Below are 18,737 nucleotides of genomic sequence, written 5' to 3' on the forward strand. Positions count from 1 at the left end.
AAAAATTAGCTCAAGATATTTTTATCCAATAATATCTACAGTTTTGAGCAGACGTTTCGTCCGAAAATATGAAAAAGTGTTATTGCGCCATAAGAGCTTAAATAACCCTCCGAGTCTAATGGCACAAACCATAATACATTTTAACACTTCTAACTATCTCCAATAATCAAAAAAACACACTTCAGATACTATAGTAAATAATAACACTAACTATGTGGTTAGATTAAAACCTATACAATTAATGGATTCGTGAAAACTTATGGGGTCTTCACGAGGTTCCTAAAGCTAATAAAAATTTTACATTAAATTTCTAGCGAGCTGTTACACTTGATTTTCTCTAGAAACCATTTATATATTATCAACTACCATATTCAAGAAATTGATTGATGCATTGATGCACTTTAGAAATTTTATGTAAAGTTAACCCACCATTTTTTTTTTTTTTTAAAGAAAAAAGACATGGGATTCTCCTTTGTCCAATCCAAGTCTCATTATTAGGCCAACGTCCTTGAATTGGTAGGACACCTATACTTGGATAAGGACCAACTGAAACATCTCTTGCAATTTCTAGCGTACTCTATTTTCATGGGTAAGAAGTGGGATGGGAGTTTTCAACTTTTCTCAGTCGCTTTGCGAGGGGCTAAATAGAGTAAAATCTGCAATAATTGAGGTAGTGATTTCCATTCGCTCAATATATCGTCTATGCTCTCTCGTTGGGGTGTAAAAAAAAAAAAGTCATGTCTATTTTTAGAGGAAAAACTACAATAAACGTCCTTCCATATTATCATCTTTTCCTTTTTGCAGTGTGGCTTTCAAACTATTCATTTATTATTTAGCATCTCAATCTTAAATATAAATTATAAGAGAATAATATTAGATATAGTTATAAGGTGTGCAAGTCTTGTATATTCTCTTTAAATAAAGTGGGATTCATCGTTAAAAAAAAGTTATGTTACATATAATTATTTTTGTATATTTTTTATACATTATACTGATGTGATTGGCTAAAATAATTATTTTATATTAAAAAAATAATACAGCAAATCACATTAATAAAGTGTTCAAAATAGTATATAAAAATGACTGCATATAAATTTTTTTTAAAAACTTTTTACGTGGGTCTCAAATTTACCTATTTTTCTCAAAAAAAAGTATGTGCAACTTGCATACCTAGAATGTGAATAAGACACTTATTTTTTAAGATCTTATACTTAAAATGGATGAAAAATAAATTATGCGACAAAATTTTTAATTGTCGGCTAGTTAACATAAATGATACTCGACGGGAATAGATGGGTTGTGTACAGTACTCGCTACCCAAAACCAAGGTTACCATTATTTTTAGTAATTTAAGAATATGCTGTATAAATTTTGACAGTTTATAGGACTATTTAGATAGTGAAAATATTTAATCCTATTTTAACGCATCTCATTATTATAATTTTTTTAAATTTTTATATAAAATATAATAAATAATTTAATTTTTTCAAATTTTAAAATAATAATAATATTAAAAAATAATATTTTAATAATATTTTATTTAATTTTTAATTTTAATCTAAAACTATCTCATCTCACATCAGTATCCAAACCGCACCATAGTTTTATAACTTATTTTCTCACAATATTTTTAATATTTTTCCCTCTCAAAAGAGGCGACCTACGAAAACAAGACAATTATTAATAAATATATTACAGCCTTTTGTTTTAGAAAATATATATATATATATATATTTGAACTAGCTGGATTTTTAAGAATTTTTTTAAATAAAAAGTATTAGTAGAAAGCGAAAAGATCCATGTTGAGACAAAGCAAATAAATATTTTTATGAGCCTGTCTGTAGAAACGGAAGATCAATACAGATTTTATTCACAACTCAGAAGCCAGGGTTTATGTGCCAAAATGCACGTGTTTTGATAAAAACGCTTCACATCAACATCTACGAAGATGATCTAAACTTATCTTGCAACTATAAATATATCCTTGCTTTTATTGCTTGCCCAGTTGCCCATTAGTAGACCCCTTTACCTGCCCGCTTACAACGAATCAATCCCTGTTCTCCTTGGAAGAGAGAAATGACATTGGCCATAGATGCAAGTAGTGCTAGCAATCTTCTGCTATAAGAGCTGCTAAATGCAGATGTTCATACGAAATGCAGATGGAATCAAATAGACAAAAGAAACAGGCAAAGCAGTATTCTTTTTAGATCAAAAGGGTATCCTTTCGCAGCTACTAATTTAGGCGGAAAAAGTTGAGTACAACTCTGATTTGTTCAAGTGCATTAATAAAGGCAATCCAAAGGAATGAGCGCTATATTTTTCACATCCTCAGGAACTTCCAGGCATTAGAGCCTCTTATTACAAAAAAGGACACGGGGCAACCCAAGTTCCAAGCTACAAAATCCCAAAATTTTGTACTTTGGATGACCAGAGACCTTCATTCAGATGTTCTTAAACAGCCCCCTGGGAGAAGGAACTCAAACTTATCTGCATTCTCTATCAAGTAGGCAGGAAGATGAACAGCAGAAGCCGACCGGGGAATTGATCCCATCTTTTTAATCAACTCCCGGAAGGAGTACTCTTCAGGTAGCATATCAAAGAGATCATCGCCCCTGCAAATGAGCTCCTGTATTCTTGCATGATCTAAAAAATCTTTCTGCTTTACACGTTCTGCATGGCTATAAGCAGTCATCTTAAACACAAACTCCTGGATGTGCCGAAAACAAAAGCTACAGTGCCATCCAGCATCAGAGAAGATAAGATCAGTTTGGCGAGAATGCCGGTAAAGGGTGTCAGGGCCATAGATGTGGGTTGTGGCTCGCCAGCTGCTATAATCCACGGGGAACTCAAATGAGTACATATAGTGCCGGAGCTCGAGATGCATTACAGGTGGCACCCCATCACACCATTGCATTAGTTTCACGGTATGTGGGCTTGGTATCTCATCAGTATCTGACATGATAAGAATGTCACCATAAGAAATCCCTGACTGGCGAACTAATCGATTCATAACCTTACGTTGTTGGGTCTCGAGTTCAAATGGGTGTTTGTATGATCCGTGAACCGCCACTTGACCAGATAACACACCATGGACAAATTTCCCCTCAGCAAAAGCAAATCGAGCTCGGTTTGAAGAAAAGAAGAGAGGCTTTGGAATGCCTGTGAAGGTGGTATTGGACTCAAGGATTACAAATTTTGTGACAAAGGGATAAAGCTCACGCCACCTGATCTCCAGTATGTCCAATTCATTGCTGAATAAGATGGCATCAAAAACATTACGGGGTTGGGAGCGCCGGGACCAGCCATGGAGGTGGCAAAGGTGGTCCATTGATACATTTTCTGCATAATAGTGTGGGAGGTGTTTGAAGGGGGGTGGGGCATTGTCCCATAGTGGTCGGAAAAAATAGGATATGTTCTGGCCATGTGTAAAAATTCCAATCACACAAATAGGAATAAGTATCAGGAGTATGATGAAAAGAAACTTAGGTGGTGATCGTCTGGAGGTCAGGCGGACAGCTCGTGTTGCCATGTCTTGAAGGAGAATGATTAAGATAACTACTTGACATGGTTGTGCCAATTCAACTACTGGAAAAATCAAGTGCCTTCCAAATTCGCTCACCTGCATAAAATCAAAACATATGTCAGGAACTCTATGATAACTACTTCTATAAACAAATTAATGCAGGAGCTAGCCAGTAAGGCCAGTACAGAAAGAAACTTTCTAGTTGAATCACGTTCAATCATCTAAGCATTAACAATCCCTTCTCCAAGATAGATGGAAAATTTACAATAACATAATATCCACGCTCTAGACAGGCAAAGATGTTTTGATAGGTTAAGACGGGCAAACATGTAAATCCAGTATAAAGTATTCCCAACCTCTGGGTTTCTTTTGAAATTGGTATTAAGAGTTCTTGATGCATAAACCCAAATGCTGTTCACACTTGTCAGCACAAGTTTATTTGTAGCACAAAGATTACGTGGGTGATAATCCTCAAAATCTTACAAAGAGATAAAGAGTTCTTAATGCATAAACCCAAATGCGGGTCACGCTTGTAAGCACAAGGATCACATGGGCGACAATCCTCAAGAGATTAAAGAATGGTCTGCTAACCATAAAATATGGAATTCTTCTTATCAGTTATAATGCCTCCTTATATCTTACCAATGGCAGTGGATGTCATTTACATGAAAAATGAGAAATATACGACCCACATGAAAAAATTAAGTTTTTAATAGATGACTTCAATCTTTTTCAAAATGAGTGTGTGGCGCTTGCACAATCCATGATTGTATCTAGCATTACTCTTTAGATGCAGCCCTACCTTGGTTCTCTTCCCTATGGTGCAACCCTTAGAGATGCACTCAAAGTTGAGACCTGCATAACCAAGAAACAAAACAGGATCTTGCAAAACTCGAACTTGTCCTTACAAGGACACCGTGCTTGAAAGTCTAAACAAACAACATGTTGTGAGCTGAGAGAGGACAAGATTTCCGTAATAAAAATTTGTAATGTCAAGCTAGTTAAAACCCGGAGAAAAGTGTGGAAGATTCTTATAATTATAAAAAATAATAAGGAAAATAAAATAGAAAAATAGAATACGCAACCTCTTTCTCAGGGAAATGTTAAACATGCTCAGAACCTATCTTGCTTAAAGATTTAAGGAGAAAAGAGAAACCTTTAGATTAAAATATCAAACATTTTCCTGTAACCAATTTAGAGAACTTTGTGTTCTTAATAATTATATGATCGCAACAGTGTCGGTCCCTATGATTCACAACCTGGGTTTCCAATAAAGACCTACTCAAAAAAGGGAAAAAAGTTGGAAAAATAGAGCGCCGTGTTTTAGCCCAAATACATGAGTATGATCACTCACATTACGAGCCGGAATTCGTTCTATTCAGGACATTGCAGCATAATAAATATGCATATAAAGCACAATTATTCTTTACAGGACATTGCAGTATGTATGAGATGAAGCTCAAAGTGAAGGGCATTGAAACAGATGCATCAAATTTTACAGCATAGCTAACTAAAATAGGAACATAAGGAAATAAAGCTTATTTTTTGGGGTAAGTTTCCAAACATTCAACAAAATATTTAATGGTTGAATGAAGAAGGACAAGTAATTCTTACAATAGCTCATCCCCAAATGGAAATCGGTAAAGGAACGGCAAGATATAAATTAGAAACCCAAATACAAGATATAATGGAAAATCTTCCATTTAATGAAACAAAGTTCAAATAAATTCGAAAAGCAGTACAGAAAATCACGCTACAAACTAATACTCACGATTTTGCATTTGCATAGGTCCTGAATGCATTCCCGCCAGTTCCAGCTCCACAGAGAGAGAGGGAGAGGCAGAGTCGAGTGCCCACGTGAGACTGAGATGGCGGAGTGAAGCCAGGAGAGACAACCTGAGGACAGTTTCCATCCCCTGCGGGTCTGCTTTTGCGACCTTTAGGGTTATTGAAAAAGTAACCAACGAAAGCAAGACGCGTGGAGCAGAAGGAGAGATCTCGGCCGCATTGGTAATGTAAAATTAAAAATCTCGTCTCAACTCATCATTATAATTTTTTCAAATTCTTATATAAAGTATAAGAAACAATTTAACTTTTTCAAATTTTAATATAAAATTAATATTAAAAAATTATATTATAACAATATTTTATTTATTACTATTTAAAACATTCCATTTCATCTGTGTGACCAAACGGAATATTAGTGCTTTTTATTTTTTATCCCTTAAGAAAGTTGAGCGGCAGATCAGCGAGTTGCTAAGTAACCCTTCTTGTGCGTGATTATAAGAATCTCTCCTTATTGTAGAATGTCTTATTTGAGGCATAGCTGCTACTTTAAAAGTGAATTACTCACTATATTACTTAACTTTTTTAAATTCTTATACAAAGTATAATAAATAAATTAATTTTTTTAAATCTTAATATAAAATTAATATTAAAAAACTTATATTATAACAATATTTAATTCATTACTATTTAAAACATCTCATTTCATCTGTATAACCAAACGGAATACTAGTATTTTTTTTATTTTATTTTTATCCCTTAAGAAAGTTGAGCGGCGGATCAGCGAGTTGCAAAGTAACCCTTCTTGCGCATGATTATAAGAATCTCTCCTTATTGTAGAATGTCTGGTTTGAGATATAGCTATTATTTAAAAAGTGAATTCGTCACCATATCACTTACAAAAGTATCCAGCTGATCTAAAATTCATCTCATGATCTAAAAATCAAGTTTTATTACCATAGATAATTTCAACTTATGTACCGACTCAAATTCATAAAATATCAACTCGTACAAACTAAACTACGGCCACCTTGGTGGTAGAAGAGAACAACTGTTATTTTGTGGATGATACTGCTAGAAAATTTTACTCTAATTACTTGTAGTGTAAATTTGTTAAGAAAATTACTTCATCCATATAAAAATAGTTATTCTATTCTCAATTTTAAATGGCGTATAGAGTATATGATAAAGTTTAGTTTATAAGATTTGAATTTTAAGATTTATTTTAAAATTAAATTATATCATATAAGTATTTTATTAGATATGCTCTTATAAAAGAATATATATTTAATCAATTGACATAGCACATTTATCATAAAATCATTTTATTATAAAATAGATTTAGCATATTATACTAAATTATATTGATTTTTAAAATAGTTTTTTTTTTAATATTTTGTAGACCTAACATTTATCTTTTGTTGATCATCTCCTCGCGACAGTCATACCCGTGAAATTTGTCATGAGTTATTTTCAGTTTTTACTTTATCTTTTTCTGTTTTCTGGTTTTTTAGATTTTTAATAAGAGGTACTTGTTTCAATTTTTTAAAGAGGGAGTAAATCATATTTTTCTTTTTAGTTTGAGAAACTGATTGTCAAAAATTAATAATTTGATGAGTAACTATATATTTTTCTTTTATAGTTACATGCTTTTATATTGATAAAGAAAATATAGACATATAATCATTTTTCTAATTTTTATATAATTATATTTAAAATGAAGAATATTTTTATAAAGTGATTTATAAAAATAATATTATTTTATATAAATATTCTCATTTTAAAATATAGTTATATAAAAAGTTGTAAAAAAAAATTATATATATATCGTTACTCTATTAATAATCTGGTATATGGGTTGTAACTTCTCGTGTCCTATAAATGAACTGTAGATAAATTGTAAAAGAGTAATGGTATACATATAATTTTTTTTTATATGTGGAAAATGCTGGGATCCCGCTGGAGCTTACCGCTCCTTTTTTTTATTTTTTTAATGATTACGAATTTTTTTTAATGTTATTATAAATTTTTATATATTTTTAAAATATTTAAAAATATTAAAAAATAATTTAAAAAACAAAATTATAAATTTTTTTTTTTACCTAAAACTCTCAGCGGGAGCTGCTAACGATACCTGTAACACCGTACTTTATATTTTTAATATAATCGTGTATTAAATTGAAGATATTTATATAAAATAATATTATTTTATAAAAATATCTCGTGTCGTTGGAGGCTTCCTCGTCATCCACGTCAGCTGACAAAGATGGCTAACATCGTTCGCTAACGTGGCAAAGATTGCAAACTTTTTATTTTTATTTTGTAATCAACTGGTAAATGATCTTTGACTTTAGCAGTAAACACTATGATACGACTAATGAAATGTGAAAGTCAAGTCAGACGACCTACGAAAACGCGGTTGGTCCAAAAGCTGAAATTAATCCTTTAATTAATCAGCTGCCTTTCTTTAATTGGACCTTATTATAAGGATTAATGACTTTTTTGAGTCATTTGATTGAAGTATCTAAAAAATTAAGGCTTTTAAGTCAAGTGAGACAATATATATTAATTAATTTATGATGAAAATTAAATATCCAGACTTGATGAAACCCACTGGGCCACTACTACTCAAAAGTATATTATATTTTTTAATTAGATCAAGTTCTTACGAACTTACTGCAAATTTTACTACAGATTTCTTACAAATTTACTGCATATATTAATTATTTGAAAATAATTTTTTTAATGGGCAGTTTCCTGATGATCTGATCAACAAGTCAATCTTTGGGCTATAAATATCAAATAGTTGCAATTCATTGCAGACCATCATCAACGAGAGATCTAAGAAAAGAAAGACAGCTCCTCGGTAGATAGAAACATTGAAAGCTTTGAAGCGACAAATTCTTAGAAGCCCTGAGGGTTCATATTTTTAGAAAATCTGAATTGATCTGTAAATAGCAGTGAGTTAAGATGTTTTAAGTGAATTTTATCGATCTATTGAAATGTGTTTGAATATATGAAATAGATTAAGATATGTTTTAAATTTTTATAGAAAATTGAAAAAATAATAAGTCTTATTCATGATTGATTTGAAATAGACTGAGACGAGCTCGGCACCCAAACATATCCTAAATATCGACTGCCAAAATATTTGATGCACAATGCTGAGTCACCAATACATACATACTCAAATGAATTATATAAGGCCAAGATCGATGTCAATAATAAAGGAAGAAGAATAAATTAGTTCAAGTAAGAAAAAAAAATTCAAGTAAATTTAAATAGAATTATTCTATTTTCAAATTGGTGTTTGGAGCACATAATTCACACTATTTAAATGGTAATATTTGATTTGTAAAATTTAAATTAAATTTTTTTTTTTAAATTAAATTATACTACGTAAACAGTATGCGGTACTGTAGATGCCTTATAATAGCTAGCATTACTCAAGTACTAGTTATAAAATTATGTATTTATATATTTCATTTTGGGGTAAACGGTTAATGGGTTATCCATAGATATAGGTTATACAACTAGCTAGGTTGTTCTTGATATACTGCATGCATAAACCATATATATATATATTAATTACATACTCATCCAAAATTCTTCCAAATGAAACTGCACTAATGAGTCTACTAATTAAGGTAATTAATTAATTTATATAGAGCTAAACTCGGAGGAATGCAACGCGCGTGCTACAGCTAGCTAGCTTAATCAACGGCTACTCTTCAGTAATTTGATACGTTGCACCGAGCGACTGAAAGTTCTGCAAAACCATATATATTCCATGAGTTACAACCCAAAAAAAAAGTTGCATACCTCGAACAATTTAATACGATTCTTTTTATAGCGGGGTTGCCTCAAGTTTTTCATTTAGATAATTGGATTATATGTCATCAGGGCTCTTGACATTCTTCGTATTTTATATTTGTATAGAATTAGAGAATTTTGGATGATTGCCCCATTCAAAGACTTCACAAAAAAAAAAAAAAAAAAAAAAAAACGAAAAAGAAAAGAAATTGCCTATGAAATCAAAGGCTACCAAATTAATTACTTGAACTAAATTGGTCATCTTGGCTACCTGTTTATGCAATCAATTCAACCCTAAAATCCAAACATTTTTAGGACGTCTTTCCTTTTTATGAGCTCAATTTGCAGTTGATAATTAAATTCATACACATTACCTCCAAGATACATCTTCAGTAAATAGCCAATCTCCTTCCCTGTCCTGGTAAGCAAGCTTATACTGGTTTGAATCCTTCTGACCCGTTTCCAACCACCCTTGAAACAAAACCAAAAAAGGAAAATATGTCAATCCCCTGCTTCGTTGTTAATCCTCGTTGAACAATATTATTCCAATACAAAAACTTTCATAAATTGTATTTACATTGCCCGAACATGTCCATTAAGGTCTCTGTTAGCGTTTGGAAAGAATGATGGAGGCTTAAGTCGATCTTTCTTGCTATTGGAACTCCTTCCATCTTCACCTTCACGTACGTTGAGTTTGATCCTCTGATTCCACAAGCAAATCCATTCTCCAGCCCTACTGCCCCATTGTTCTCGTGGCAAAGCCTCTTATTCTTCCACCGTGACCTAATGGGTGGCCACCCCACCAGACCATCTCCATTATCGCCATCTTTTCTATATTTCAATTCAATCAAACAACTTCAATCATTCTGTTACTTATTAAAAAAAAAAAAAGCCCCAAAATTTACAGAATATATATAAAAGGGAAAGAGAGAGAACTTACTTGTCGTTAAAGGTGACTAAAGAATGATTCTCGAGGTCTTTGGGGTCGTCTTCCTCGTTTGGATGGTGGTTCCAAAGCAGCAAAGGAAGCGTTCGAGGCACGGTGCTATCCGTAGGATTCTCAAAGGTTTGGTCGAAACTACGTTTTTTGTTGTTGTCGTTGATGTCGTTAATATCTGTGCAGCTAGACGCAACGGTGAACGATCTGTTCGAGACGGCTATCTCCTTAGGCTCAGAAGCAAAGTAATTCAAATCGAACCCTTTGGAAGGATTGCTTGGAAGAGCGAGACCCAGTTGAAGTTCCATGTGTAATCAATCCAACAAAAACAAAACAAACAGACTTAACCGAAATAAAATAAGAACCAAGGACGGATTTTGTGTATGTGAAAGCAAACGGCAAGTGAACGACTTTGGGTAGCGTTTAGAAAATCTGGTATTCTTCCACCTAGTAGGGGTTATAATGGCGCGCGCGAGCGCGAGAGAGAGAGAGAGGGAGAGGGACATAGAGCGAGAGACAGCAGTGAATGGGGGATAGCCCGGGGTGTGCGGGAGTGGGGACAGGGTGTTGGGAAACAAAGAGGAAAGGGGTCGATGTCAGTGCTACACTTTAGGGCGACCCAGTTGCAGTGCTGTTCCTTTGCTCATTGTTTTCTGAACTTTAGTTCCCACCTCCCCAGCAACACTATCCTCTTTTTAAAGCTACTCACGCGCATCCCATTACTTCTCCGTACTTGGGGGGCACACTACCGTGATAGCTCCTCCTCCTTGGAATTTGTTCTCTCACATCATGTAAGTGTAATTATAGAATTATGACATCTATGGATTCTTTTGGTCTCCATCCCACGACCAAATAAATCACGATCAAAATCGAAGATTCCTTGAAATTGAGGGCTCATCTCATATGCATACAGTATTCTTTTAATAAAATTCTAAAAGATTCTCTTAGATTTTTCCACAAATTTTAGGTGGATGAGAAAAAAAGTTAGAAAATTTGAACTATGGTGTTGATATTGCGGGCGTTGTGACCACGCTCCCAATATGGTGGCCCTCCATGAGCTGAACTGAAGGCATCTTTCGTGACCAAGACTGTAGATTCAATTTAATTCCCTTTCCTTTTTTTTTTTTTTAATGGTTCTGAAATTTCCTAATTAAGTGAGAGCTAGTGTCAGTAGAGTCAACAGTGGGACGGGGTGGTGGGCCCCTGCACACTTAACATTCTTGTACTCAAAGTCTTGGACATGTTCCTTTCCTCTGTGTGGTTGGGTTCACTACACATTTGTTTGCTTTTCTGCTTGATGAGTCCTGACTTTTCGAACTCGGCAACGTGTTCTACGCGGCATTATTGTTAACTTTTCTTCTAGATTAATTATCGACCGGATTAATAGTTGCATTCGAGTCATGGTAATGCGATTTTTTCTTTATTTTTTCTTTTTTGAATTTATTATAATTTATATGAAAAATAAACACGAGAATTAAACTCTATATAGTGTATACTATCTTCAATATAAATCTTAGAAATTTGATGCGTTAAGTAAGACTCACAAATATATGGTTGACGGCTTAATAAGTTTGAGAATGAAGAGGAGAAAACTTTTCCATTCAAACTTAAGTGGACAAACACACCCGCCGTGTTTAATGCATCAGTAAGCATTGGGCCAAACTCAATTAAATTAAAGGTGACACATGAATTTATAATAAGTAGTGTTAAATACAGTTATAAATTATATAAGTATACTTATTTTTTTAAATAATAAAATTTATTATTAAAAAAATTAATTTTTTAAGTGCATCATATATTTACTTATTTAAAAGAAAAAGTGCGCGATGTATATATACTTTATTTTTGTAAATATTATTTCTTTATGATATTTTGACTAATGCCTTTATAATTATCATGACGGCGAAGTTAGCCATGGCACGTGGATCGTGGACTACGATACATAGACAAAGACTTACAAAAACAAGAAATAATTAAGAGATCAGTACTGAACATCATGTGTTGGCCGGTTTGTAGTTGTTTAGAAAGTGTCATCGTGTTTGTGCGAGACAGATCGATGTATATAATATATATAAGATATTGATGTTACAAAACTAACTGCATGCAAACACACGTGGTACGTACGTGTTTAATTGTTTTGCAGTTATGTTTGATGCTCGGCTGTTACCAATACAATCCAATTCAATATTATAGTACTTGTCGTGTATATATATTGTCCCTCGTTCACCAACGTACGTACAAGAAAACATAGTTCCCAGAGTTTTAACTTTTGCCCCTTTCCAACCAAATTGCATCATATATATATATATATATTATAATATCGATTCCTGTCAGTGTAGCTCTCGATCGAGGAGTGCTTGTAATGAGTATATATAGATTGAAAGAAAATTAACTACACGGCCGGGGATGATTTCACGTGATGATCATCAGTAACGGCAAGCCCACGAGATCCCTGCACGCATCATCGTTGAAGAACCCGCACGAGGCCGCATGCAGTGCTATGTGGTGGGCATGCATGCACCCATATTAATAAAACATGAAGTCCCACATTGTATATGTTTAACCTAAATTATGAACTGGTGAGATCATATATCCGACCAGCTAGCACTGGACCAATTTCATAGGAAAGGACCACACCCACATGGTTCACAACATTTCCAATATTCCTCGGTCGGTTAGTTTACAGTTGAATGTATGATAAGACATGCTTTGCCTTTGATCAATGGGTGAAGGATGAGTACTTGACCTGTAAGTCTCTCTTTATATGTAGTCCACTTGCTTTGTTGAAAACAAATGAGTGGCTCTTGTGTACGTTGAGCTAGCTAGCTGCATGGTTTCAACACATGAAAGAATTACTAGTAAGAAATGGTTCACTATAAGAAAATTGAATATTTATAACGACTTATTCGTGATAAAAATGACTATTTATAATACAAATATATTTATTTAAAACAAAAATAATTATTTTCTTTTAAAAAATAACTAAAAATAAATAAGCGATATTCTTACAATAAAGGGAGGGGCCGGCTCCCCGGTCACGCACGCCTCTAGTTAGGTAGGTATAATGTTTCAAACCTCATCTTTGATAAATTATAAGGTCCCCCCATTTGGGTCTACCAAAGTTAGATTTTCTATATGCTCTTGCTTTAACTGAAAACTACTCTTGTCCATGTGTGATCAAAAGCATTTAGTCCAAAGCGAGCTATATACCATAAGTACTAACTAGAACTACTAAAAATATTATAATTATAAATATTATTATAAAGGAAAAAAATATCTCCAAAAAAATTAAAACCAATTTGATTTTGACTTGATTGTGTTTTTTAAAGTACTCGTGTACGTGTTAATTAATTTAGAAATTGACCTTTCATTAATACTAGCTATGGCGTGAAGGGAAAATGTTTTCCTGAACTGGATATTGATGGTTGGTGATGTTTTGACTTTGTGGCCTCATTGTCGGTTTAGGGCTCCTTCTTTTTTTCCACATTTGCCTTCAAGATAAGCAAGTGATAGATACCCCCATCCAGGCTGTTTGGTTTTGAATTACAGGACGGATGGGATCAGACAGAATGGCATCTTGCCATTTGTGTTCATCATGGGACCATTTAATTGACGCCTAATCAAGTTCCTAATTCCGTCTTCTCATTCACTCCTCCCTTGATGATTTTGCTTAAAAAGAGGATCTACTTTTGCCATACATACCGGCCTGCATGTTCCGCATATTAATTTTTGCCCCGTTTTTAACGCAAGTTTTAGCTTTTAGTGGTAGAGTTTAAGCGACTGTTTGGAGTTGCGTTAAGAGTTTTAAAAATTGTTTAAATAGTTTTAAAAACTTTTTAATAGGAAAATTATGTTGTTTGAGTATTACATATTAAAATATTGTTTAACCTCAAATAAGTTAAAAAATACGTGTGAAGAAAATTATCATTTTGATTACTATTTTTTCTCAAATGTGCTTTTCTGAATATTATGAAACGCAATTCGAATTTTAAAAAGATTATCAATAGAAGAAAATACCTATATAATTTTCAAATAATTACAATTTTTAGATTTTTAAAGATATGATCATAATCATTTAAAATTTAAATAATTGTCATTTCTATTTTAGAAAACACTTCTTAAAATTGTTTTCAAACAAACGTAACATGTGTGAAAATACTTTAAATATATGATTATCAAATAATAAATAACTTTTTAATAGTATAACTTATTATTTAAGTTATAAGCCCTAAAACTATACGCTATATTTTCTATTGCAGTTCCAAATATGAATTAGGTAATGCTCTACTACTAAAAATTTATTTATTGTTTAGCAACTATATGTGTAAAACACTTTCAAACATATTATATTTATTTAGAAATAATATAAAAAAATACTTTTTGAAATATAAATGATAAAATGCCATTTGAGGTAGTGTCATGTTTAATAAGATTAGATGACAAATTTGTATTTATTTAAAAGTTGTATGAGTAATTTCTCCTATTGATAGTCTTCGTTAAAATTAGAACTCCTTTATGTATTATTTGAGAAAAAACAAAAAAATGTTCCTGAAACGTAACTTTAACTTTTTTTTATCTAATAAAAAGTACTTTAATATATGACAATTAAATATTTTAATTTTATTATTAAATAACTTTTAAAACTATTTAAATACTTTTTACGAACTCTATTAAATTATTAATATATAACCAAACAAGTCCATAGAACTTGGACCCGTATGGCCAGCCTGTTCCTAATTAATATCACATCTATAAACCTGTCAAATATTTTCTTAAAAGGGACATTAACATCGACTACATTTTATCATTTATTTTCATTGACAATAATTTAATTATTATCATTAATTAATATAGAAAATAACATATAAATTTAAATAAATGATGTGACACAATCTTAATTATGTTGATGCACATGCATTGGAATTGTTTATAAGATTAAAAAGTAGATGTACCGTCATTATTCCCATGTTGGATCGAAACATGCAATAAGTACGTAATAATCTCTTTGCATATATAGATCAGCAATTCCCAGTGTCGGCCACTCGTTAATTTATTTTTTAATTATGTGTATTAGGGGTCTTTGCCTTGTTTTTGCTTTCTTCCATGCGACAAGGGTAGACGGAGCGACTATACAATAAGAGAAATAATAATGTTATATACGTACAGTCATATGTTATGTAAGTGTCGTGTATTTCTTTATAAAAAAAAAGTGAAATTCATTATTAAGAAATTAATTAATTATTATTTTTTTTAAATTTGAATCCTATATATATATTTTTTAAAGGAGGACATGCCGCTTACTTATTCTATGACTACAAATATCATTTTTTATTAGAGAGTCACCTGCTTTGGATGGTCTGTTCATAAAAAGTTGAGTAATTCCACATACAACCGTGAATTGTGTAAATGCATGCTATGTACGTAATTGCTTTGAAAAATAGTGAGGTTTATTAAAAAATTAATTTTTTTCATGTGGATCTCATGTTTTATTCATTTTTTTCAAAGTGATTACGCAGCGGTTGCATAATTCACAGTTGCAAATATATTTTGAATATTTTCTCCTTATATATTGAGAAAGGGCTTTACTACTCATCATCTCACACACCACATATTTCTAAATTTTTTGTTTTATTCCTACTAAACTAATTAATTAAGTTATTCTACTCATATTCCTTATACAATATACTTGTTAAAAAAAAAAAAAAAAAAAAGCAAAAGGATAAAAGATTATGTGTGGTATGTGGACATGTAGGCGGGGATGATGAGTAGAATTGTATTATTTTTTAGTATGATGCTCCTCAGTCCCTCAACTTGCCCCCTCACGTGAACCGTTAGTGTATTTTTTAATTTTTTTTAAATGTTAAAAAAATACATAAATTACTAGTAATAAATTTTTCAAACATTAAAAAAATACAAATACACTAGCGGTGGGACAAGTTGAGAGAACAACCTAACAATTTTCCTAGATATAATAACCTTAAAACGCACAAAGGACCGAACCATGTTTGATTTTTTTAGAGCACGTACAAAAACGAAACATTTAATTTAGTTTAGTTTATTACTTTTATTTTTATATTAGTTTGGAATTTCAGGAGTTCGTGTCTTATTTATCTATATATGGTAATGGATTTACAAACCGTCGATCTCTTAAAGATGACCTTAATTTAAAGATTAAAAAAAAACAAAAAAAAAAAAAACAAAAATTGTAAGTTGGGAAGGCGAAAGTTTAGAGAGTTAGAGAGATATTGTACGTGTCACAATGTCAAGGAGCTAGACTATTTTTTTTTTTTTTTTTTTTGCAGGAAATTACTTGGAAAGAAAATAACAAAAGCTTTCCATTAGTGAAAATTTGAAGAGAAGGGCCAACTAGGAGTAAACAGGCCAGTTCTGGACTTTAAGCCCACATACTTGGCGTAATCTAATGCCCGAGCTAGGGTCCAGTCCAAACTAGTTAGCTAAATGGGCCATGGCTTCTCCTATATGTAAAAGACAAAATAATAATAATCATAGCTTAAAAATGTCAACTAAAAGGCATGTCTTTAAAAATATATAACTATAAAAATTAAGAAAAATTTTATTTGCAATCCCCAACTGCATGTATGATTCTTTATTAAAAAAAAAAAAAATCATTTTAAGAAGGATATTGATGCAGGCCATTTATTAAAATAGAAAAAAATCATTTTAAAAGAGATATTTTAATAATTTTAAAAAAATTTAAAAATAAAATTACTTATTCTTACATTACAATCTTTAAATATAAACCGTAAGTAACATTATTCTAAAACTTAATTGATTCCAAATTTCAAAACAATTAAGGTCATGTAAAATTACATGGACGAGTACTGGAAAAAGGGAATGTACGTAAGTTCATAATGAGGAATTAGAAATGGGCCACTTCGCGTACTCTTTTCTAACTCCACCTTCATAATTACCCGATGATCAGAATAGATAGAGACATCATTTCAAGAAGAGACAGCTACATCTACAACTTTTTCTGATATCCATGATCAAGCCTTGTTATTGAAGTAATTAATTAGACACAAAGATGTCCGAACCTGGGCTTCAGATAACAGAAACAGCAGGAAGCTCTCAAACCCTAATGTGGCCGAAACAGGGGCCAGGAGCTTCGGCTCCTCCCTTCTATTTCCTCTCTTTTTTTTTTTTTTTTTTTTTTTTTTTTTTTTTTTTTTTAAATTTCTTTTTATCTTATCCCCTTTTTCTTTTATCGGTTTTTCCAGTGATTTGCATCCGGTTTGGTTCCAGCGATTTAGGTGAAGATGTTTTGATCTGTTGGCTTTCGGTGTTCGACGGCATCCACGCACATCACAGCGGACCTTCCAATGAACCGATCTCTCAAAAGGGAGAATAAATTCGCCGAACGCAATGGCAAGTGGATCACACGTGTTGTTCGAAGCGGGGTGAATGAAGTTCAAATGCCACTGTCAAGAATACGTTTATGCCGCCACACGCAACTTATCTAGGACTAGGGCATTTGTTTTCTCAAGAGTTGACCATCGTTCATGCCGATGGTGGCGCGTGGATCCCACGCTCCTATACAGTCCTTTGCCAGTGCTTTATGTTTCTCTATTTTGGTTTTTTAGCTTAATCTCTGTTTGGTTTATGTTTCTAATATAATAAAATTATAAGTCTCTTAGACATTAGGTCTGAAGAGTTGTTCTCTAGGACTTTTAGTCTGTAGCGTGTATACTACCTCGTTCTTTGAACGGGTAGGAGGTTGCTTACACTTCATTTTAGATAGAGTGGTGTTTGTTTATCAAACAATAGTTTGGAGAGGCTGCAGCAGGATTAGGCCATGCCAGTCACTTGTGTGTACTGAAGATTGTTTAAACTTGTAGTTGGCTTGTAATGTGAATTGCAAGTCCAGATTGTAATGCCCAATTTCAATGAATGCAATATGCGTTTTTATAAAAAATAAAATAAAATTAAACACATAGATCTAGGTATATATATATTTCATCATTTTTTGAGAACAACATCAATTGAAATGCATTTTTTCTTTCTTCGGGATCGGAGGCAAGGAAGAATACTAAGAATATAAGAGAGAACTATGGGGCAGTAACCGAGAGTAGGTTGGCCAAAACAAGATAATTTTGCTTGAAACAGGAGGCAGGGAGCTGGGGAGGTAGGGATGGAGGCGAGAATGATTGAGGGTACTGTTGCAGCTTTCACTTTGGTGAAGGAAGATTCATGTGATTTGCAGATGAAAAAGAAAAAGGTTGAATATCATTTTGGAAAGGATGGGAAAGTGAAGGAATCGTAATCTAAAGCCCACGACATGCAAGCCAGCTTGAAAGTGATCCCCAAAACGTACGTGAATGACTTCGTAGTGCGTGCGTGATTGTGAAACATCATGATCAATAGTGCGTTATCTTACGTGTACTTAAAAAATCTTGCGATTTGGTTAATTAGATATATATATATATATATATATATAATCAATTAATTTCCTAAGTACATTAATTGAGTGGATTAATCTTTTGAGGCCAGGTACATTAATTGAATGCATATATGATCTTATGCCATGCATTTTATATTAGTCGGGTCGACGTGATTGGATTGACCTATACTACCATCCAAATTCAATTCATTTGGAGCTGATCATCGATCTCTAGCTAGAATTATATATTAATGGAGAAATTCGATTTCAATGAGCAAGTT

At 32.5% G+C, this 18,737-nt stretch overlaps 2 protein-coding genes across 3 annotated transcripts; both read right to left on the reverse strand.

The window, feature by feature from the left end:
- Nucleotides 1-2,200: 2,200 nt before the first annotated feature.
- On the reverse strand, nt 2,201-5,466 carry LOC122305159 (beta-1,4-mannosyl-glycoprotein 4-beta-N-acetylglucosaminyltransferase-like). Of its 2 annotated transcripts, XM_043117501.1 has the most exons (3): nt 5,295-5,466; nt 4,326-4,378; nt 2,201-3,619 (listed from the first exon to the last, which is right to left on the reverse strand). In XM_043117501.1, exons 1-3 carry the CDS (start codon nt 5,434-5,436, stop codon nt 2,438-2,440), a joined length of 1,377 nt encoding a protein of 458 aa, XP_042973435.1. In that variant the 5' UTR covers nt 5,437-5,466; the 3' UTR covers nt 2,201-2,437. The 2 variants fall into 2 exon arrangements, with proteins under 2 accessions (XP_042973435.1, XP_042973436.1); XM_043117502.1 differs by lacking the exon at nt 4,326-4,378 and having other exon boundaries at nt 5,295-5,423.
- A 3,296-nt stretch (nt 5,467-8,762) lies between these two features.
- Nucleotides 8,763-10,741, reverse strand: LOC122305760 (auxin-responsive protein IAA29-like). Its single transcript, XM_043118314.1, has 4 exons — nt 10,062-10,741; nt 9,699-9,952; nt 9,496-9,592; nt 8,763-9,077 (listed from the first exon to the last, which is right to left on the reverse strand). Exons 1-4 carry the CDS (start codon nt 10,364-10,366, stop codon nt 9,026-9,028), a joined length of 708 nt encoding a protein of 235 aa, XP_042974248.1. The 5' UTR covers nt 10,367-10,741; the 3' UTR covers nt 8,763-9,025.
- Between the last annotated feature and the right edge of the window lie 7,996 nt (nt 10,742-18,737).

This window comes from Carya illinoinensis, chromosome 3, assembly GCF_018687715.1.
Source record: "Carya illinoinensis cultivar Pawnee chromosome 3, C.illinoinensisPawnee_v1, whole genome shotgun sequence".
Classification (NCBI taxonomy): Eukaryota; Viridiplantae; Streptophyta; class Magnoliopsida; order Fagales; family Juglandaceae; genus Carya; species Carya illinoinensis.

What these genes read in the sequence shown, in the direction of transcription:
- LOC122305159 (XM_043117501.1), bottom strand. Translation starts at nt 5,436, where the DNA reads ATGGAAACTGTCCTCAGGTTGTCTCTCCTGGCTTCACTCCGCCATCTC. An exon ending in ACCTATGCAAATGCAAAATC is followed by an intron (nt 4,379 to 5,294) that starts GTGAGTATTAGT and finishes TTGGTTATGCAG; the next exon opens with GTCTCAACTTTGAGTGCATC. An exon ending in CCATAGGGAAGAGAACCAAG is followed by an intron (nt 3,620 to 4,325) that starts GTAGGGCTGCAT and finishes GATTTTATGCAG; the next exon opens with GTGAGCGAATTTGGAAGGCA.
- LOC122305760 (XM_043118314.1), bottom strand. Translation starts at nt 10,366, where the DNA reads ATGGAACTTCAACTGGGTCTCGCTCTTCCAAGCAATCCTTCCAAAGGG. An exon ending in TTAGTCACCTTTAACGACAA is followed by an intron (nt 9,953 to 10,061) that starts GTAAGTTCTCTC and finishes ATTGAAATATAG; the next exon opens with AAAAGATGGCGATAATGGAG. An exon ending in AATGGACATGTTCGGGCAAT is followed by an intron (nt 9,593 to 9,698) that starts GTAAATACAATT and finishes TTTTGTTTCAAG; the next exon opens with GGTGGTTGGAAACGGGTCAG.